Raw genomic sequence first — 23,714 nt, 5'->3', positions numbered from 1 at the left:
AATTTTTTTTACTCATAGTGAAGTGGAAAATAATTTTAAAGTGTTTAGTTATTGTTAATAACAATATGTGTGTGTGTGTATATATTTTTTTCTGTTAGAAATAAATCATACCATGTACTGTGTGGTAGCTAACAATGGTTCATTTACTATGTGTAAACAAAAGATGTTAGGACTGCATAAAATTGCAGCAATTACTTTTATAGTAGAACATATGGAATTGTTGTGTCGAGTTTCAAAGTGCAATTTGAACTAGAGGAAGGAGAAGAAAGGATCATTTGATTTTACATCGTTTTAAGACTTTTTTGTGCTATCACATAATATGCAATTTTAAACATCTGAAAAAATTCAGAATAGAATTCATGGTTATTTCATTCCATGAACAAACTATGATGATGCTTCTCTTTTAACCTTTTTGAACATTTTATTTCAGAAAGAAAATATCGTTGATTACAAAATTAAGTAATTTTAAAAGCTGTGTTGTTATAAAGCCTGGTCCATGACCCCACATCCAGTTTCTTTCATTAGCTTGACCTCAACAACCTGGAGTGGAGGGCAGGTACAACACACAGGCGCATCCAGGTCTTGGCTCAGAAGCCCTGGCTCACATTCAGGGGACAGTACCAGCTCGAGGCTTCCAAGTTAGTCTCCACAGACCAGAAATGGAAAGAGAGGCAGAATTTGCAAAAGACTGAGATGCAAACCTTGTAACAAAACTCAACTTGAAATTTAAATTTAATTAGTACAAAACATTTCTTCTTTTCTGCAGAATCTCTGTCAGATGGCCAGGCCTCCAGGCTTTTAACTGATGCAAGGTTGAAACTAAGCCACTGGTTTTCTTTCTTTTAAAACTGAAGTACTACCATGTGGGGAAAATGTTTGCCTTCTTTTATCAGTTTGGTTTGGTTTTTATGGGAGGGAACTGGTACTGAAGAGATCCTCAAACACTCTGAGGTTCTGAGGCTTCCATTGACATTGTTATAAAGGTAAACCATTTTGTGATATTCTGCATAAAATATTGACTTGCCTTTGGAGTACAAGATGGAGAGTATTCATGATCTCCCCAGCATCTATTTATCTCATTTTCTGCCAAGAACATACAGATTTACTTTTGGTAACCATTCTTTGCTCATTTTTAGGAATGTGCTTTGCCTGGGATTGGAATCATGCTTAGCCATTGGTGCCATTAAACTGAATGCCAGAAGGAAAAAGGGGAGTGAAGGGATAACTAAGAGGAAAGGGAGCAGGTTTGGGTTTTCAAAGAGCTTCTGTTTCTTGTTAATATTTTTCTTTCTGAAAAGATTATGAATGCTGAGAGATGAGTACATTATTCCCCAATCATGAGTATAGGTAAAAGAGCCTACTTAAATAATTTTGGCTCTAGTCTTATAGAGGAGGGACTTCACAAGGAGAATTCTGATCCTCTTTAGGCTTTGTGGCTTCTTAGCTTACATGTTGTCCAGCTATCCTAGAAAGTGTATGGTAATATATATTGCAAAAGAACCCTAAAGTTTTCTAAACTCCTAGACTGGATTGTCCAAGAAGCAGTTCCTTGCAAGAATACTTCTTATCATTTTCACTAGTAGCACACTTTGTATTCAAACTCTTCTAACGCTTAATAGTTTCTGTTCCACAATTTGACCAGCTGGGTTTAAAAACGCAGCTGGCTTCCCACTGTGCCTGTTATTTCATTAAGAGGAAAATGTTGGAGTGGTGACAATGCCTATGATCTCTCCTAACATTCTCTGTTAAATACTAATGTAAACAGTATATGGGTGACTCTTCCTTATGTGGTCTATCAAGATGTTTTTAACAACCCTGGCAGAATGGAATGATGTTGGTGAGACAAAATTCACAAAGACCCCCCTTTTCTCAAAAAAGCTATAAAGATTATTGTTTGATCTATCTTATGTAAAGAAAATAGAGACATTTTACAAAACTTGATTATTCAATCCCAAACCTAACAGAATGATCTGTGGAGACATTCCAAGCCACATTCTTATCAATCTAGTGACATTTTCATAGCTCAAAATACAGCCCTTTTCTACTGTGTAGATGAACTCCTAAGTGGAAGGCAAATACTCCGAAGAGATACATAGCACTGGTTATGTATGTAACCTGCAGTATATTGCCTAGCATTGTTATTTCTATTAAAGGGTGAACCTACTGTGATTTTCACATAAAATACGGAATTGTCTTTGGATGAGGGAATGGAGAGTTGTGATTATCTCCCCAACCACCATTTCTCTCATGTTCTGTCAAGAACATACAGATGTACCTTTGATGAGCATACTTTCTTCATTTTTAGGTGTTTTGCCTGAGATTGGAATCATTCACAGACAATTTTAAAGTAAGATAGTGATGATATTCTTACTTAGGACTATGAAGCCAAAGGAATGGGGTAGAAAAGACAGACTGTTACTGACTACAGACATGAGACCTGAGGTCCCAGCAGTTAAAGCAATGAGAGCTCCCAGGGTGCCTGGGTGGCTCATTCGGTTAAGCATCTTGACTTCAGCTCAGGTCATGATCTCACAGTTTGTGGGTTCAAGCCTCACATCGGGCTCTGTGCTGACAGCTTGGAGCCTAGAGTCTGCTTTGGATTCTGTGTCTCTCTTTCTCTCTGATTCTCCCCTGCTCACATTCTGTCTCTCTCCTCTTCAAAAATAAAAAAAGGAAAGAAAGAAAGGAAGGAAGGAAGGAAGGAAGGAAGGAAGGAAGGAAGGAAGAAAGAAAGAAAGAAAGAAAGAAAGAAAGAGAAAGAAAGGAGAGTCCCCAGATAAAAACCTGTTTGAGTTTCAAAGGTAAACTTTTTGTGCTTTATGGACTTTCCCAGAATCAGAACATTTTACCAAGAGGTCGTAAAATAAAAGAATTAAAAATAAACAGAGCAAGAAAAATATTTACACATATAAATAAATCATGGCATCTATCTTTAAAAACTGATTTACTGTTGAAGACATACTGGGGAGAGATTCTTTCTGAGACAGGTATTATTTAAACACTTCTCTTCCAACCTACGTAGGAAAACAAACATCAAAATCCAGAATGGCACTTCGTATTCAACAATGGAGAATAATGTAAAAGCACACATCTCTAGTAATAGTAATAAAAACAACATTAGCACGTTGCTGCTAACATGTGGAAAAACAGAGATTTTCTACCTTCATTATGAGTCTTCAAGGCAAGTAGTTTACTTCTAAACTGTTCAGAGAGACAACATGTAGTAAAACACATGGCTTGGATTTCAAACCAAAGTCTACTGAAAAGATTTTTAAAGCACATGTGCTAAACATATAAGATGAGACATACATATCTGAAGAATAGAGGGTAGTTACTAAACAGCCTCCTAAAACTAGAATAATTTTGGAGCTCCAAGAGACGTTTATTCCTTAAATAGTCTCTATACAATTATTGCATATTCCCTTTCAATTTGTTTCCTGTTATAAGTAGAAAAACATATTTCTTCGATTGTAAAGTCTAATGATTTAAGCTAAGTTTTCTATATTGCCAACACATAAAAGTTATATTTTTGTTTTATAATATCAAATACAAGTCATTCTGCTTTCCAAAAAAAAAAAAACTAGTTCTGAAAAAAGACTTATATTATTAAAATAAAGGCACAGGGTTGGATAGATTGAACATGGGATTAATCACATTGCCTGTGAGAGCATCAGTACTGTCAACAGTACAATAATTATGTCTGCTCTATCTTCCTAATAAAAATAAAAATATTTTTAAATCTAAGAATAGAATAAGTGGATAAGAAACCTATTCCTTTACTTCTTAATAAATGAGAGAATAAGTAAACCTGAAATCTTAAAACATGAGATAATTATCTACTTGACTCCAGTGTCAATCTACGGTATTTTTCTTGAAATTCATCTGCATCCTAGCAATAAATATCATAAATACCCTATACACTTACATCTCAGAAGCTGTGTTCTCGTGTGTGTGTGTGTGTGTGTGTGTGTGTGTGTACGCATGCGTATGTGTGCGTGTGCGCATGTGTGCCCAGGTCCAAGAATGTCAGCAGGGTGGCCTACTACTTTCAGAGCTGCGACTCTAAGGATACACTGGGTCATGCTATAACCATCAAAACAGCATTTTCTTCGATTATTTTCTGCGGGAAATCGTGACAACAGAGTAAAAGAATCTAGGAGGTAAGATTTTATGTTGCAGCTTTGTTTTATCATTTGCTGCTGACATGCTATCCCATATGCATCCAACCACATGGCAGGAAGGATTACCTTTTCCTTTGTGTGCACTAATGTGTAACACTTTACATATGTGTTTCTACCTCACAACTTTCACTGTGACACATTTTCAGTTAGTTTGCAGAAGGAGGCTTATATTTCATTCCAGTATCCATGTGGGCTTGTCCTGCTCTTATTAGTTTATTCCCTTCCACCTACATGACTTTCACTGAAATATTATACCACACATAATGTTTGTTGTTATAGGTGCAGGTTTTTGTCTTTTGGGTTTTTTATTATTTATTTAGTTAGTTATTTTTAATGTCACAGCAGGGAAATGCTGTTGGAGGAAATAATTAAATGTAAAGTCATTTGAAGGACTCTACATTTTCTTTAGAACTGAAGTTGGAAAGTAATTCAGAAGCCTATCTCCTCAGGCAAGGATGATCTACTTGAATTCCTTGGAAAGGTGAAAGGCCTTTTATTATGACAAATTTTGCAGAGACTAATTTGTGAAAAAGGAGTACATTTCCCTGACCCTCATTTCTAAAATACCTACAGAGAAATAATTCCCACATTCTAGAAGGTTGTAAGTGATGAAACTGGTCATAGGTATTTTTATACCATAATGAAAAGAAAAATATTTGTGGTCTGAGTAGAGAAATGTAATAGAGTTTAGTATCTAAGTTAAAGATGTCTAGATATCACATATATCAGAAGCACAAAGGTAACATGCCTCAAGGATGTTGCCTGTAGCCAGGCTTTGGTGGGTGTCACAAGTATGATTCTAAAAATAAAATAAAAACTACTATTATTATGAAACAAGTCAATGTTAGTAAATTAGGAGGTAATATTAGAATACTATTTTTTTTATTTTAATGTTTATTTATTTTTTGAGAGAGAGACAGAGTGCAAGCAAAGGAGGGGCAGAGAGAGAGACACACACACAGAATCCAGAGCAAGCTCCAGGCTCTGAGCTGTCAGCACAGAGCCCGACATGGGGCTTAAACCCACAAACTGCGAGACCATGACCTGAGCTGCAGCTGGAAGCTTAACCAACTGAGCTACTCAGGCGCCCCTAGAATACTCTGCTTAATAAGATGCTCATATTAATAGAGGCCTGTCATCAATCTTTTACATAGTATTAATACACTATATTTGATAAGTAAATTCAAATCTTCAGAAGTACATTAATTAAATGTAAAATATCCAGAGCTGTTTAGATGATCAGTGGTAAAGGTCTGCAACCTCAAAGTGTCTCTGCATAAATTAACAGTATCAATAATTTTAACTGAAATGTTCTCTTCAGTTCAATTATCTTCTCACCTCCAAACCTATAGCCATGTATCTAGTTTCTTCCTTTTGTAACTTGGCCTTTGCCTCTTGCCCTTTTTATTACTTCTGAAGTATGTTCTCTTCTTTTTATTGCAATCTCCCTATATACTTCTATTCTTTACAAAACATTTACTTCCTCAATAGACGAATAAGTCTAAAAAACAGCTCAACTGTTTATTTTCATAAGGTTGATAGTACTAACAGTTACAGGTACCAGCATTATGGAAAGACTTCAAGTTTTTTCATGCCAAACACACATACATATAATTATCTACCGAAATTACCCCAAACACATGAAAACCATATTTTGCTTTTGCCATTTAATAAACTTAATTACAAATAAATATGATATCTTTCTGATATACATGTGATAAGGTAAATATATAATTTTATGGAAACCATCAATTAATGTATTTTTTCACATTAACAAATGTTAGGGATTTAGTTATTCCCCCAAAACTAAGGAAATAACAGTTTTCTCAGAGTTAAAGTATTCCCATATCAGCACATAACAGGAAGATTCAAAATATATTACAAAGAATGATTTACTGACTATACTTTATTTTTTTTCAATTTTTTCACATTTAGCTGTATTTGGTAATTTTCTTAATAATAAAGAAACAATGAATCAACTAATGCTTATGGCCAGCAGAATATTCATGGAGAAAATTTTAGCAATATTTTAGCATCACTGAATTTTTGGAAGCTATGAAAAATAAAACAAAAATACTAAACAAGCATAAACCGATTATATAACAAAACAAAGTACTATAATGTGGTACAAATAGAGATCCAATTTTCTCTTTATAACTTATTAGCAAAAGCTTTGTGAACATTTATGCCATCTAAAATCTCATTATATAAAACATTAGAAATTTTAAAGCATTCTGTTCCTTATATTCAATTTAATTAAGAAAAGCTGGCATGAAACATTTTCTCATTTGCAAGTACTTCAAAGTATTCATGTGATGTATTTAGTTTTCTAACTCATGAGTCTTCCCCGTTCCATAGTTTACACATTAAGTAACATTCATTTTCCTTTATTTTCATGAACCATGCACATTTCTATTTAATACCCATTATAAGCAATATGTACATTTTTACTTAACTATTGCTATACATAATTGTGACACATGAACTCCAAAATGTTAGAAACAGAAAATTATTTCATAGACTTTTTAAACTAAACATTTTCATTATAAGTACTTAAGTGTTTTTGCCTGAAAATTTATCTTAAGGCAGAAAATAAACAAATGCCATATAATTTAATAAGTTCCATGCCATGTTTTCATTATTCGGATGTGAAAAGATAAAATAAACCACTAATAGCATATGTGTGTGTGGGGTGAACACACACACACACACACACACACACACACAAACATGCATACACATGTATATTTTCTTTTCAGTACCAGTGACTGATTCATAATTGTTTTCTCATTTAGTCTCTTTTATTAAAAATAGTGCACATTTTATTTATTTAACTTTGTTATGTTTACTTATTTAAAGAGAAAGCAGTACATGTGGGAGATGGGCAGAGAGAGAAGGAGAGAGGGAGGGAGGGAGAGAGAGAGAGAGAGAGAGAGAGAGAGAGAGAGAGAGAGAGAATCCCAAGCAGTCTCCACGCTCAGCAAGAGCCCAACTCAGCACTCAGTCTCACAAACCATGAGGTCATGACCAGAGCCAAGATGAAGAATTGGACACTTAACCCAATGAGCCACCAAGGCGCCCCCAAAATAGTGCACATTTTAGTAAGACAGAGCACAGAAGGTGATGGATTGCAATATTTATCCTCAACGTTGGAGCTGGACTGCCTAGGTTAAAAAAGACAACTTTGTAGGAAACCGTGTAGCTTTTGGATGTTAATTAATTTCTATACCTTAGTTCTTCCATCAGTGAAAAATGACAACAGTATCTATTTCACAGGAGTGAGGGAGGAATTAAATGTGTTAATTCATACAAAGTGCTTATGACATTGTCTAGCTTACAGGAACTTCTCAAAAAATCTTGCTTTTATATATTTATAGCTAGAAATATTTAGTATTAGTAATACAAAGAGCTCTGTTCTATCAATGCTTGTTTTTCCAAGAAGCATTGTTACCTAAAATACTTTATAAACACAATCGATTCAAATAAAAAGAGGTTTAGAGTCTAGAGGGTTTCAGATTCACAACAATTAAATTATTTCTACCAAAAACTTCAATAATAAAAATTTGTGTACAGCTGTAATTGGATATTAATAAAACCTGAGCCAAACCCATTCCAAAGTTTTAGTGAATGTTTGCATGAGAGAAAATGAATTTCTTTTCTTACCATCATGATTATGATCAAGAGCACAGTTCTTAACTATTTTTGATACTTTATCATTTTAGATACTTTATCATTTTATCACCCTTGCTACAATAAACATAGCCTCAAATCTCTCAAGCAAGACAGTGCATTGGCTTAAAATAAATTTGTCATAAGAAAATTTCTATGTGCTTTACCTCACTGTACAATAGGAATGATAATAATGGTTATCTCTTAGTGTTATGGGGAAGAATTAATGAACTAATGAAAGGTAAATTCTTTACCAGAGTTCATGGGAAATACAAAGCACACAGTAAAAGCAAACAAGTATTATTATTATCACCAGTAAGGAGTGAATGCATTTCCTATTTATACAAGCACATTATACCCTGAATATTAAAACTGCACCTAAAGGTAAAATTTTTCAATAATCTGCAGGCAAGAAAAGGATATTTTCCTGAAAACCCAACTCAATGGCTATATTGATCAATTTTGTAAGGTTGGCTTCTTATTAAAACTTTACTTTTCTTTAACCAACAGATTAACTGAATTTATAAATTGTGGGTGGATTTGAATCTTTCACTGGCTTTTTCTGTTGTACTGAGAAGAGAAAAGAATTTTTCTGGCAAAAAAAAATCACTTTTAGAATCTTCAAAGAAAAAAAAAAGTAAAAAAAAAAAAAATAATGGGCTATGTATCCAAAAAAAAGCAGCCATACTTATGCCATGGTAGGGTTAGTAATTTTATGTGAATTTCTTAAACTCCACAGTCAGGCTCTGTGCTGACAGTGTGGAGCCTTCTTGGGATTCTCTCTCTCTCTCTCTCTCTCTCTCAACATAAATAAACATTTAAAAAATAAGAATTAAGTCATAAAAAACTCCAGATGATTTTAAAGCAAACATATTGAGTATTATGCAATGTAAAAAAAATGAAGATAAAATATAACTAATTTTCAGCCATAAATAAATGAAAAAAATATTTGCTAAGCATCAATTCTCCTACCCTTTGTTTCATCAGCTCTTTAACTTGTAAAATTATTAAGACTCTCAAAGACCATCGGTTTATATGAGTTATATTGTTATATGCCATATTAGCAATTAAACAGAAATATTTAAAAGTTACGATTGCTACTGTCTTGTTTGCTAAGATGGCATCAGTTTTACCTACCACTACATTGACATGATGTCTAATACAGTAAAAAAGGCAAATAATAACTCAGTATTGTTATGATAATAGTTTTGACCCTCTAGGAATCCCTGCAAAGAGGTCATGGATTCCAAATTTCCATGAACCACACTTTGAGAATGGCTGCACACAGGGTTAATATTCCCCAAGACCTGCAGGACAGCCAGCATAACTCCCTTTAGGTTTTATCCTAACCTATCCTGAAATATTTCCATCATTTACTACATTCTTAAATTTCAAAGCATACATATATAACATAATTTCATTCAAAATTAAATGTGAATAGCAAGAAGTACTAGCAAGCACTTTAGTAGGACATTACCAAAATATAGTCTCAGAAATGAAATAGGCTGAATATTAAAGAGGAGGTAATTGGCTTCCAGAAAGGAATTGCTCAACTTCTCCATATTCTCTACATTTGGGATTTGATAATGGAAATTATCTTCCTTCCTTCCTTTCCTTTCCTTTTTTCTTTTACTAAACATACACACAAACAATAATCCTTAAGGCATTGACTTATATATTATAGTTTCTATACCCAACTGTTCTTTTTACTGCATAGAATGTGCATTCATGGAAAAGTTCCTGATATGAGAAATTATTTTTGATCTGTTGTAATTCAGAAGAAAAATATAAGATATAATGTAATAATTCTGTGAAAGGAGCAAAGGAGAATACTCAAATTGAAAAACTCATGTATATATACACAGTTATTGCAGAACATTTACTCAGTTACGTACACACAAAAACTGCCACTGACATTTCTTCTCTTACTGCTACTGAAAGAGTTCCTAACTTCACCAGGACAGAATACAACAAAAGCCAAGATCTTTTTGTAAGCTGTAAAATTCCCTGCAGTGGTACTGATATAAACTGAAATATAACTTTTTCAGAAAGGTGAGAAACAGCTTTCTCTCTCTCCCTTCTTCCCTTCCTCACTTCTACCCTACTCTTTTTTTCTTTTTCATGTTCCTGATGTGACTACGGCACGTGAAAATGTAATCTTGCCAAAATGCTGGTAGAAGATTAAAAGTAAAACCTAGATCACTCATTTAAAAGAAAAAAAAAATCATCCTACCTCATATATTTAACATCTCTACTTGACAAAAAACTCTAAAGGGTGTTTGTTAAATGTCTAGATTATGATCTTTGATTCCAAGAGAATTAAGAATGCAAGCAACATATGTATATCCATGCCTCCAGAAATACCTGCTATTTCTTAGATTTGTCCCCACTGAAATGCCCACTAAATCTCACTTGATTTCAAATATTCACTTTTTAGATTAAAACATAATGCATTAAGAAAAGACATATATAGGAGTGCCTGGATGGCTCAGTTGGTTAAGTGTGTGATTTCAACTCAGGTCATGATCTCACTGTCGGTGAGTTCAAGCCCCACGTCAGGCTCTGTGCTGACAGCGTGGAACCTGTTTAAGATTTTGTGTCTCCCTCTCTCAGTCCCTCCCTCGCTCACACTCTGTCTCTCTCTCAAAAATAAACATTAAAAAAATTTTTTAAAGAATACACACACACACACACACACACACACAGAAGAATAGATATACAGACAGAATATACCTCAGTCATTGCATGGGGTGGGAGGGAGGTGGGGATGATTACATGGTCATCATACTCTCAATGTGATGGAAATATTCTAAAATTTTATGTTTTAGATGACTTATTTATCTGTTATTTATGTTTATATATGTATTATATGATATAAACCATTCTGTTTATCATGATATCAAATCACTTGGTAAGTTGGTAAATTTATTTAAAAAACCATTATATACTTGAAATGAGTGAATTATGTAATGTATAAAAAATGCTTCAGTAAAGTTTATATATAAAAATTAATGCAAGGAATGAAAGAAGCCAGACACCAAAAATCATACGCTATATGAATCCATGTACTTAAATTATAAAATTGGCAAAACTGGTTTAAGGTGTTAGAAGTCTCAATAGCAGCAAAATTTGGGGAGGGGGGGTGGAGTATGGCTGGTACAGAGCATAAAGGGGCACATCTGAGGTGCTGTTAATGTTCTATGTCTTCAGCAGGTTGTTGTTTAGATCAGCTGGCTTTGTGAAAATTCATTAAGTTGTATATTTATGATATGTGCACTTTACCGTATGTATATTATACCTCAATAATTATACACTATATATACATATATAACTGTTCCAAATGCCTTTTCAATTTGATAAATATAAGCAATTCTACATAAAGTAAGACTGTTATATCACATACACATATGTGTCCCAAGAGCTGGCATGAGCATGTCATACAATATTCAAACTTCCCACATTTAGATGGAATTTATGTCCAACTATAAGGATTAACTCCAATAGAACTATGTATTGACAAGGGGATAGATAGCATCAAGTTAGTTTATCATCAAATTATCAAGATTTCCTTTTTGTTTTCAAAGTTCATTTATTTATTTTTGAGAGAGAGAAAGAGAGAGAGAAAGCATGAGCAGGGGAGAGTCAGAGAGAGAGGGAGACATAGAATCAGAAGCAGGCTCCAGGCTCTGAGCTAGCTGTCAGCACACAGCCTGATGCGGGTCTCGAACCCAAGAACTGTGACATCATGACCTGAGCTGAAGTTGATCGCTTAACCAATTGAGCCAACCAGGCACCCCCAAATTATCAAGATTTCTTAAAAGCATGTGCACCAGATTTATGGGGAGGTTGGTGGGGAGCTGGCCTCAAGCACTGGCACATTTGAAGAAGCTTTAGAGAGATTAATAGTGCCCAATAAGCACCAATAAACTTTTGAAGCCATGGCAGAACAGGATGGGTAAAGTGTTATTGAAGGGAAGCCGTTTCCTCATGTTCTATTTTGGTGCTCAGGCACTTATATTTTATATATCTACTATAACTTTGGTATCTTCTACTTCCACCAATGCTGCCATCCTTCAAGGATCAGCTGAACATTCCCTCTCCAACATACATTCTTTGATGTTATCAAGCTGAAAGAACTTTCCTCCTTTTTCTGAATTTCTCAATAAATGTAAATAAGATAAAAATAAAATATGGAGCAAACAATCTAGCTGTTTACTTTTATCGGCCAAAAAATCTATAGTTTTGTGGGCAGGGACTATGCCCAGATTATTGATCCACCAAACTCCAAAGCTGTCATGGCGAACTGCATGTTTTGGATTTTCAAGTGTTAGTGGAGTTAAAAATGGAAATATATCTATTAATAACTGAAGATAATATGAAACCTCAGCTGAATTCAAAATGTAAAATTCCTGCAGTTATCAGTTGCCAACAGTCATTTTCACATTTAGATTCTAAAGCTATATGTACCATTTTTTAAAACTCACTGAACTGTGTAAATGTAAAATAAAAAGAAAAATCATTCAGAATTAAGAAAGCTTTCAAGTGGCATCACACAATTGGAGAGCAGATTTACTTACTCATTTATGTATCATTAAACATCAAAAGTTAGTTTTAGGTTAAATCAACAGAAAGTCTTCTCTCTAGAAGCTACAATTTAGCCAAGGCAATTGTCTAGGGTGTGATAATATGGGTTTATTAATGTTTAGTTGCAATAAAGATGTAGATAATAGCAAGGGAGTGAGATTCGAAGTTCCTAAGAGAATAAAGAAATGTGCTCTGACATTTTAAGATGCCTTCTTAGCAGGATAATGAAAGAAGAGGTAAAGCACAGAACTTTCAGAGGGGCTGAAGGCAAAATAGGATAAGAATTCGCTTGGATTTACACAAGGTGTAATCTGAAAGGCAGTGAGGAATATGGCTACCCTAGAGCAGATATCAGATTGCATAGTTTTCTAAGAGAAAAATATGCACATCAAAACAACCAACAGTTATTATTATAAATACATAAATAAAACTAACAATTTTATTTATGTATTTGTTCAATGTGTATTCAAACATCTACATAAACAAAATTTCATGCCTGTCCTTGACTGTAACATCCACCTAATTCATGAGGCTGAAGTGAATTACGAAACCTTTTTAACAAGGTTATGCAAGGATACACCAAAACATTTCGTATTTTGTAATAATAATCCTCCAATCTAGAGACATGCTTAAAAATGTTTAGAACTTGATATAATGCCTTTCTAGAAATTTAAATGAGAGAAAACATTATCTCAGTTATTTTTTATAAACAGTTTCTCCATCATAATTTTAGTTTCAAATGCATTTAAACTGTACATATCATTATAAATATGATACATCCATATCATAATTAGAAATTATTAGCATTATTTAACATGCTGTCACTGACATGACAGGGGAAGCTCATTAATTATAAAACAGTTTAAACAGACATGGGCATCTCATCTCTTGGGAACTTGCAAGGTTGAACCTAACTTCTTCTATCCAAGAGTGAAAAGCGTTTATTTTGGCCACATGTAAATGTAGTACATTTAATAGTCCAAATACAACCAAGGAACTTGCCTCCACACAGAATTAACCACAATTATTTCAGCGGACAATTCTAACTTTGAGAAATCATCAGGGGGGCTTGCACAAATGACTCACTCAGGGTGCTTAAAGCAATTTCACTCTGCAGATTTGTCACTTTACAGACACATCCCACCTATTTCAGCAGCTTGAGAGGATCCATTGTAACTATTTTTTGCAATAATTATAAGATTAAGGGCTTATTTTGGGAGCCATTAATAATATCAATAAAAGGATTAAAACAGTTTCAATGAAAATTATAAAGAGATCAAAGAGCTAGTGAAGTTAATGCTTCTGCTACATTGAAAATCAAAAGCTAATAACCGCTGAAAGGCAAAATTTCCTCCTCAACCCATACTTCAAATGGATTCAAAGAATCCATTTTTGTTTGTTGTTCTGACAGAAACAAATAAAACAACAATTTAGTCATAGTGCCCATTCATGCTACTCATGGAAAACCAGGCAGGACAGACCATTACAATCCTACACACAATGATAATTCAACATTTTTAAGCTGATTATCAGAAAATTTAACTATAGTTGGAGGCATGTCAAATGTATAAGAAGAAGAGATACACAATGAGAAGAAACACATGAAGAACTAAATGAAACCAAATTTATATCAAGTGGCATCCCTAGTTTTAAAATCTTATTTCTCATTAATACTCACCTTAGCGTGAGTAGATTTTAGAAATAGATAAACAAAATCCCAAAGATTAGCCCAGAAAGACTGTTATCCTTCTATACTACAGGTGCTTTGATCAAAACCTGGCATATTGTGATTTCTAGTAAAAATTTATACAACAGTAATTTATAAAAAATAAGACACTGACTCTACCAATTTATTAATCACACACAAACATAGATATCAGAATTTTAAGCATCAAGAAGCCCAAAGGTTAAAAAAAGCTATTGTTTTTTTATGTACTTAAATTTGTTTATTTTTACATACGCTATGATTTCCCCTATATTTTAAGATCTCTTAATAACGGAAGAAATGTCTAAATAGGAAAATAATGAAAAAATAATTCATTAGATAAGTAGCTTATTAATTATTTAAAAATTACATTGTGAGCATGTAGTCAGAAAGTATAAATGCTTATAGTAAATTAATGAATTCACTAATTTCTGAGAAACCATAGTAATACTGAACAACTTTTAAGAGATATGTAATATTAGCCAATTTATCAAGAAATTTTAGTATAATTTAAAACGTCTACGATGTGGATTCCTATTGACCAGGCTCTGTATAACTTCAGACTTTCTTTTCCTTATCTAGTGATATCATATGATACCTTAATTTATATTATTTGAATATGGTAATCTTTTGATTAGCTTAAATGAATTATGTTCTAAACCAAATAATAAAGGAATAATTTTGCATTGTTTTCAAGGCCAAAAAATCATGAATCAATAGTGTTTTAATACATTTTGATTAATGGTATAAAAATTGCTTATTAATTTCTATTCTTTTTCCTACACAGAAAGAAAATATTACCGTTAAAATAATTTTTCTGTAACTTCTAGAGAAAATTACATAAAAGTCTTTTTGAAAACTGTGAAAAATAAATTTAGTTTCTCATCTAATCAGCCCAATTCCAAAGCACTCAGAATAGACCATGCAAGTTAACAACTAATCGAATAAATTTAAAAACATCAAATGCCATTTGCAATTTTTAGTACTAGCATTTTAGTAATATGGGGAACCAATTTGATATTGAAAAAGTAGTTCAAATGATTCTAAAACACACAATACTATATGTGTTCTTACCTAAGGTCAATATGTCACACAGATGCAAGCTGAGAGCTTACATTAAATGCACACACACACAAAAATATTATTAGAAGTATCATACCTTTGAGACATAATCTTATAGGCATCTGGCAGATAGCATCGTATATTCTCCATCTGAGCAGGGTCAGAGTCACAAATTTTGTCATCAGTCCTCCCATAGTTGGCACTTTCTATCATGATAACATCTGTTCCTGGACAGCGGAGCTCAATGGGGTAGCTCTCACAGGAGAGCTCTCTGCGGACCACAGCCATCGGAATTGGGGCGCGGCTGAACGCTACCAGAAGGAAGAGGAAGAAATATAAGTCTCTGTATTACATACAAAGGAAAAGTACACGCGTTTGCCTTTCCAGTGTCTGAGATAAACTACTACCAAAAAACAAACCAGTTGCATTTAACAATTTTAACTAACACAAAGTATTTCTCACTTCAAAACTTTATATGATTTTTAAAAATCTAAGAATAATAAATATTTCTTAAAAAATCTAATACGGTTTTTGTATATATGAAAGAAAAACACTCTGGATTTTCTAAAACTTTGGCTGTTATATGAAATAAAGACTATAAAGAAATATTTCCCTCCTCCCCACCTCGAAAATATTATCCATTTTTTTGAGAAAGATTCTCAGGTAAATCTCGGGCATATCATGCATGTGTTTTGTTTTATTTTATAGAAAGTATTACCCCCAAATTGCATTTTTGTTGATTTATATCATCTTAAGTATTCTATTTCAACTTTAAAAGTTTCAGCTTTCAGTAATAATTAACATAATCAGTGCATTTTATGATTTAATTATAAGTGTTCTGCAAGGAAATAGAGATTCATATGAAGAAAAAACAAATTTTCCTTCAGCCCCTTCCATACACCTCCCCCTGCCCCCACCACACTGTTAAGAGATAACCAGTGAATACTGTGATGATTCTCCTACTAGAATTTTCTACAGAAAAACAAATAGACATTCTAAGTTTTCTCCTACTCTTTTTTATATTTTATTCAGGTAGTAGCACACTACGCATGCTGTTTGATACCTTGATTTGTTTTATTTATTAATTTAATGGACATCTCTTTTCATCTATGTATTGTAGCTCTTATTTTTAATAGCTACATTATTTATACCTATAAACATATAATTAATCTTATGTTGATAGGCATTTGGGAATGTGCAAGTGTTTTTGTCCTAATACTGCAAAAAGCATAAACATATCTGTGTACCTTAGCTATAATATTTTAGAAAAAATACATAATTATCCAAATAATTTTATGGTATATTTTTATGAAAGAGATTGGTGGACCAAGGGGAAAATACATTTCAAGTTTGGTGAATATCAACAACCAGATATCCAAAAATCTTCATAAATATGCACACCTCTACCAGGAGCACTTTTCATTTGATAATTACATATTACCAATTCCCTTAAATTTTTCCAATACAGTAGACAAAGAATGATACAATATCCTTTTTAAAATATTTTCAGTATTTGTACAATGAAACATTTTCATATGTTTATCAACCCTTCATATTTCTTTTATTTATGAATTGCTAGCTTACATTTATATGTGGTTCGCTAAAAAGTTCTTTTTATAGCAAGAATATTTTAAGAAATTGGTCCTTTATATTTGTGTCAAATATATTCTTTTAGTTTATTGTTTAATTTTAGATGTTTGCTGAACAGATATATTCATTTTTATACAGAGAGTTAGTTACCCATCTTTTCATATCAAGTTTAAGTTTCCCACTCCAAGACTGTGAACATAATCAGTATATTATTGGAAGAAAGACAAATGTTTAATTATAAAAACTCAAGTTTTCCTTTCAAAGGATAGAATTGAAATTCTCAATTAAATGTTTACCAACCATCTAATAATATAATAGAATTAATTATGGAGATACATGATAGCTATAAATATGCTTTCATATTTGATTAATTCACTAATGTGTACATATATAAATACGTATTTAAATAAACATATGTAACTTTTCTTATGACTCTTTTACTAAGCATGAAGTGTGAAAGGAAAAGAAAGGGGAATCAAGGGAGTGAAAATAGAGTAGAGGTGGGGCAAGAGAGAAATTTCATTGCTATAAATATTTTTATTTGAAATTTAGAAGAAATATTGATTTGGTTTGTGAAACTGTAACTATTAATTCAAAACTGAGAATGACATTAGTTCTTACCTCATTTGTATAATGTTTTGGAAAAGCTATAACTGCACCATACACCCTATGCTTACTTGTGAGCAGGTCACTGAAAGTTCTCAAGAAGCACACACAGGTAATTCCATCCATTCTGGCTGTCATTAGCATCTCCTTTGTTCTCTCTCTCTCTCTCATACACACACACACACACACACACACACACACACACACACACACACGAATCTAGCACATCCACAGCATTCATCAGAGAGTTAACATAATTAGAAGTCGGATGTAACATTATTTTTTAAAATTTTTTTAATGTTTATTTATTTCTGAGAGAGAGAGCAGGTTAGGGTCAGAGAGAGGGAGACACAGAATCTGAAGCAGGCTCCAGGCTCTGAACTAGCTGTCAGCACAGAACCAGATGCAGGGTTCGAACCCACTAACAGTGAGATCATGACCTGAGCTGAAGTCGTTGCTTAAGTAACCAACTGAGCCACCCAGGCGCCCCAACATTATTTTTAACATTTGGTCTTGAATCAACATTTTGACAGGGTATTCCCACAATAGAGAGACAAGGCATTTCTGATACATGCATTTCTATTGTTCCTAAAATAAAATATCCTTGTGTATCACTCTGAAATTACATTGCTGTTAAAACATGAAGTCATTGTTAAGAGTGAGATTCTATTTTTAAGGATGGTGTATTTAGTATTTTAAGTAATGGAATAATTGAATAATAAAAATATTCCAATTTGAGAATCCAGTTTCATGACTTTGGTCAGTTTAAATGGAATCATAGAGGTTGTTTTTGTTTCTTTGGTGTTTTTATTTTCGTATGCTTGTTTTTTGTTTTTAATAAAAGGTTTTTGAAATGAGAATTTCCAGTAAATTTTTTAACATTTGCTAAAAGGCAATTTGTTTCTTAACTTTAGTATACCTATTTTAAAAATACCATTGAAACTGCTTCCAAATACTGAATTGATTTGGCTAAATTTTAACTTAAACAATTAAGTTAAATTAAGTTAACAAAAATAAGCTAATTTAACAAGGAAACAAAACAAATAAGCAAATCATACAGTCAAAGCATTTGTTTGACTCAGTGGACAATTTGGTTAATTAAATTCATCAATTTTTGTCAAAACATGTGTATATAGACATAGCTTTATTCTGGTTCTTAACTGTCAAAAATATGATTTAGAACCAGACACTAGACAGTTGCAAAGTCAACTAAAATGTGGAGGCCAAAATTATCCACGTATCTCATTTGACCTTGTAAGAATTATGCAAAAGTTATATATATATACACATATATATATATGTGTATATATATATGGCAATTTTTACAGAGAGCCAGAGTTGATTTGTGGATTTGTTCTTCCATTTAACATTTAATTGCATTTGTATCAGTAACCTAGTGATAAACTGCACTCCTAAATGATGGATGCCTTGTTGAAAGGAATGTATTACTGGAAACTGTAACATTACCTAATTAGCTATTTAAATTACTTTAATTATGTTGCTAAATGCTTTAATCAGCAACGAAAGTCCAATGGAAAAAAAACATGCTTAAGTTAAAAGTTGTGTTTTGTTTTGTTTTTTTGTTTTGTTTTGTTTCTTAACCATTCAGTTACTGTGCTAACAAGAGACAGATTTTGCTTATTAGAGGAAAAGATTAAGATATGGAAAATGTCAACAAATCAAATGAAGGAGAGTCCATGAAATCATCTATTACATATTGTATCAGAGTAATGTTACATTGGTTGTTGTGAAGTGGCTGTGGGAAAATAATCTGAGGCAAAGAAGGCATATTTTAGAACTCCTCACTTTTATTCTATGAGTTAATCTGTTATGACAAAAAAATAGAGTGTCATAATTCGATGTGTAATAGGTATTAGATGAATAAACTTGCAAAACTCCAGATGTAAAATCTGGTAACTGAGTAGGACACTGCACGTCCGGTGGAACTACCCACTGACCACAGGACTAAGGAGGCATGGGTGAAATGAAGCTTCTCCTCTAAAGATGGCCAGGAACGCAGCAACTGCCCTGAGGTTCCATGGCAAACACACACCTTATGAAAAGTGCTCCCGACCAGGGATTAAATAACAAGAGTAGAAGCCCCCTGTTCCTGCTCACTTGTTCGTACCACAAACCACTTTCATGTTTTTCTTTTCTGAGGCCTCAACCACTCTGTTGTTGAAACCTCTTTCTTCTCTCTTTGGCCTCTCTCTCCTACTGTTAAACCCTCTAGGTGACATTTAACTCAAAATGCCTTAAGTCCTTGGTGAATTGTGGATGATAATAACAAGACACCAATCTAGGGATGGGAGGTGGAGGTAAAGGAAGAGGGTAACAGCTGGTGACCAAATACTAGTCAAATGATTCTTTATGAACCCAAGTACTGGGCTGAGAAACCTGCTAGGATAACCCTAGGGTATTAGAGGGGAGCTTTCAAAGGGAATGTTAGTTGAGACATAGGATTTTAGGGCAAAGGGTATCTATCAATAAGAATAAAGCTAAACACAGACACAGAGGCAAGCAGCCAGTTAGTTCAGTGAGAGCATAACCCAATATAATTATGTTTTATAGGGTGAATTTAAGAAGTCAGAATAACATCAAAAATTTTCCACTATTACTTGGGTTCAGAAGTAGAATACAGGCTAAAACTATGGTAAGGACATGAAGTGGCATACAGAGTACCTATAAAGAAGAAGAGGATGGTTGCAGAAGTTTTAAGATCCATAGTCACTGAGGAGGAGCCGAGTCCCACAGAGAGGGGATCTGTGGATCTATTCAAGGAAGAGAAGAATCTGATTAAACAGACTAACCTGCCGATCACTTACCGCTGCTTTGAGGATAAGGACACTTACTTACAGGGCAGATGAATCAGTGTGTGTGTGTGTGTGTGTGTGTGTGTGTGTGTGTGTGTGTGCATGTGTGCATTTCCCCAAGCCGAGCCTTCAATGCCCTATTCAAATCTGGTTTTTCCATGACTTATTCCACATACTTATGAACCCATTCAAAAATAAAGCCTGTAGCCTAAACTCCATTTAGCAGAAACTGAAATCTTCAGCCTGCTCTATATGTTATGAATACAAAAATATTAGCAAAACAGCTTATGTTTGTTTATTTTCCATTCCTTTACCTTTGTACTTTGTTTAACCCAAATCCTGTGTATTTAAATAAAATTAAATCTACCAAAGAATTTATTTAAGAATGGATAAGGGAATGCAAAATACCAGGCTATTTTGGGGAAGTAAGGACAAGATGATTGCTTTAAATGAATAATGACAGAGAACATATTTGATCTATATTTAGGAACAAAAAGAAAATTGCATGATTTGCTGATTGGCTGAACATGAAGGGTAAAAGGGAGGGGAGCAAAAATAACTACCATGCTTCTGGCATAAGCAAATGGCTAGATTATAGTGTCATGAACAGAATCTGGTAGGAAGTTGAATAAAGATGAATGACTCAGAAAAGAGATCTTTATAAATTTGAGAGTTGTAAGGTAGATATGATAACCTAGAGAGGGAAATAAAGATTTTATTAAAGAGGTCCATATGGCAGTTTTCAAATATGTTTATAATTCTTTTATAGTTCTCCATCTTTATTCCCTTTTCATTAAAGAATACACTCCTTAGGTACTCACTTCTAATGAGCATAATGTGGTAAAAATGAGTGTATGTGATTTCCAAAGGTAGTTCACTAGAAAGATATTGCAGCTTTAGGCTCTCTCTTGGTCACTCATTTTGTGCAAAGCTACTCACCATATCTTGAGAACACTGGACCAGCCCAATGGAGAGGTCAGTGGAAAGGAACTGACAGCCAAGCAAAGCAGGCTGATCCTCCAAACACCAGACACCCTATCTTTGAGGAACTACAACTCTGTGAGAGACTCTGAATCAACTAAGTAAACTACTCCCATATTCCTAACCTAAAAAACCATAGAAGATACTAAATGCTTATTGTTTCATGCCACTGAAGAAATGTTTAAAAAGTGTACCCGGAAACAAGTGGAGAGATATTAAAGAATTACCAAATCAATAAGAAAAATTATTATGAATGACCCACACAGAAAGGCTAATATTACCAGCCCTTTTCTCAAACTATCACTTAGACCACCAGATTAAAATATATATAATATTATTTTATTTATAATTTAATTTATATGTAAATATATATAAATAAATGTGTGTACACACACACACACAGTTTTCAGCACTTAAAAATGATTATTACTAGGTGCTAAGAACATTTATTCCCCTGTATGCCAATAATCATGGTGGGGGGGAGGGGAGGCTTTTTTGAAGAGACTGGGTTTCTTATAAAGAAAAAAGTAAAACTATTTGTAAATCACAGCTAAGGATTTTAAAGGTTTTTTTTAATTATAGAGAGGGGTACAACTATCTGGAACTGGGCTAGTTTCTACTTATTGTAAATGACTTTAAAAAACACTTCATTATTTACATGCTGCCCAAAAATAAATATGCCCAACTTTAAATTTCAACAGAAACTATGACATAAGTTTCTTAAGTATATGTATTTTCTCTGTACCATTTTACATGCCAGCACACTTATCCAAGTTTTAAAAAATGTGCTCTGAAAGTCAAGTCTGAAATATTTGGCAGCAAAAAATAACATCTGAAACCCAATGAAATATCAACCTATCATGTACTTTCCTTAAAGTACATCTGCTGTTGGCGAGGATGTGGAGAAAGGGGAACCCCATTACAGTGTTGGTGGAAATGCAAACTGGTACAGCCACTCTGGGAAGCAGTATAGAGGTGTCTCAAAAAGTTAAAAATAGAACTATCTTATGACCCAATTGTAGTATTAGATATTTATCCAAAGAATACAAAAATACTGATTCAAAAGGAGCACGATGTTGAGAGCAGCATAACCAACAATAGCCAAGTTATGGAAAGAGCCCAAATCTCCACCAACTAATCAATGGATAAAGAAGATGTGCTATATATATACGTATATATAATACACTACCAGTAAGTTTCTAATACACTGAATTTCAACATATTTATTCCAGCAAAAAACATATAATTTAAGTATTATAGTATTCAGTTAAGTGTTTCACTGACAACTAAAACTGAAGAAATAACCTGGGGCGCCTGGGTGGCTCAGTTGGTTAAGCGTCCAACCGACTCAGGTCATGATGTCGTGGTTTGTGGGTCTGAGCCCCATGTCGGGCTCTGTGCTGCCAGCTCAGAGCCTGGAGTCTGCTTCAGATTCTGTGTCTCCCTGTCTCTCTGCCCTTCCCTTGCACTCTCTCTCATTCTCTCTCTCAAAAATAAAGAAACAAAAAATAAATTTTTAAAAAACCTGAAGAAATAACCAAAGGCAATTATGGTCTGAGGGCAAAACACAGAGCAAAGCAAAATAAATAAAAAAACAAAACAAACAAAAACCCCCCAAAACATGACATTTAAAAGTTCTGAAATTACATGAAAAAAAGTACTACTGAGTGGAATATTATAAAACAGTTAATGCCAAGCTATTCTTTTAACTTAAGGAGCTTTAGCATAAAGATAACATTAATTGTACTTTTTGAGGATACATATACAAAATGGTGGCCTTCAAGTGAAATTGCCCACACAGAAAATGTCTAAAAAAATTAGCAACTGTATCCCTTGGGTAAATTCCTAGCAGTGCTATTGCTGGGTCATGGGGGGGGGAGGGGGGGATGGGCATGGAGGAGGACACTTGTGGGGATGAGCACTGAGTGTTATGTGGAAACTAATTTGACAATAAACTATTAAAAAAAAAATAAAAACTGTAAAAAAAAAAATTAGCAACTGTTTGAATAAATAAATTCATATCTACTTATTATAACTTTTCAACTTTCAATAAAATTATATTCTACACTATCTTCCAATTATATTCATGAGGGATAAAATTTCTATAACTGTGTCAAATTTCACCTACTACAATTATTCCAATTTTTTTCTAAACATCAAATACTCAAAACTGGCTGTTCAATATGTTCTTAAGAGTACAATTTATAATTTCAAGATAAATAAAAATTCAGTGAAAAGAATTATGCAATTAAAAAATAAGGAAGATATGCTAATATAATCTGCAATGCATACTGATCACCCTCAATGTGGCTACTGGGAGTTAGTAACCATAAGACATGGATGTTGTTTAAATTCTTCCTCCACAATGGGGATTATCTCAAACCAAGGAATGGTTCTACACAGAATAGGATTCCAAACATCTGGAAGAAGGAACTTCAGAGTTATCACATAAAATCAAGAAAATGATGAAAATTCATGGATGTGATGGTTAATTTTATGTGTCAACTTGACTAGGCTATGGGA

The 23,714-nt window shown here is 33.5% G+C and overlaps 1 protein-coding gene across 1 annotated transcript in view; it reads right to left on the bottom strand.

The window, feature by feature from the left end:
* The window catches only part of ADGRL3 (adhesion G protein-coupled receptor L3), a 517,257-nt gene that overhangs the window by 403,068 nt on the left and 90,475 nt on the right, over window positions 1-23,714 (bottom strand). Inside the window, exon 3 of the mRNA XM_077746215.1 lies at window positions 15,299-15,512. Coding sequence (XP_077602341.1) covers window positions 15,299-15,512 — 214 coding nt within the window. The remainder of the gene's footprint in view (window positions 1-15,298; window positions 15,513-23,714) is intronic.

The sequence above is a fragment of the Crocuta crocuta genome, unplaced genomic scaffold (genome assembly GCF_008692635.1).
Source record: "Crocuta crocuta isolate KB4526 unplaced genomic scaffold, BGI_CrCroc_1.0 scaffold566, whole genome shotgun sequence".
In the NCBI taxonomy this organism is placed as follows: Eukaryota; Metazoa; Chordata; class Mammalia; order Carnivora; family Hyaenidae; genus Crocuta; species Crocuta crocuta.
Note: the sequence above shows the minus strand (reverse complement) of the source record. Positions and strands in the feature narration are given on the sequence as shown.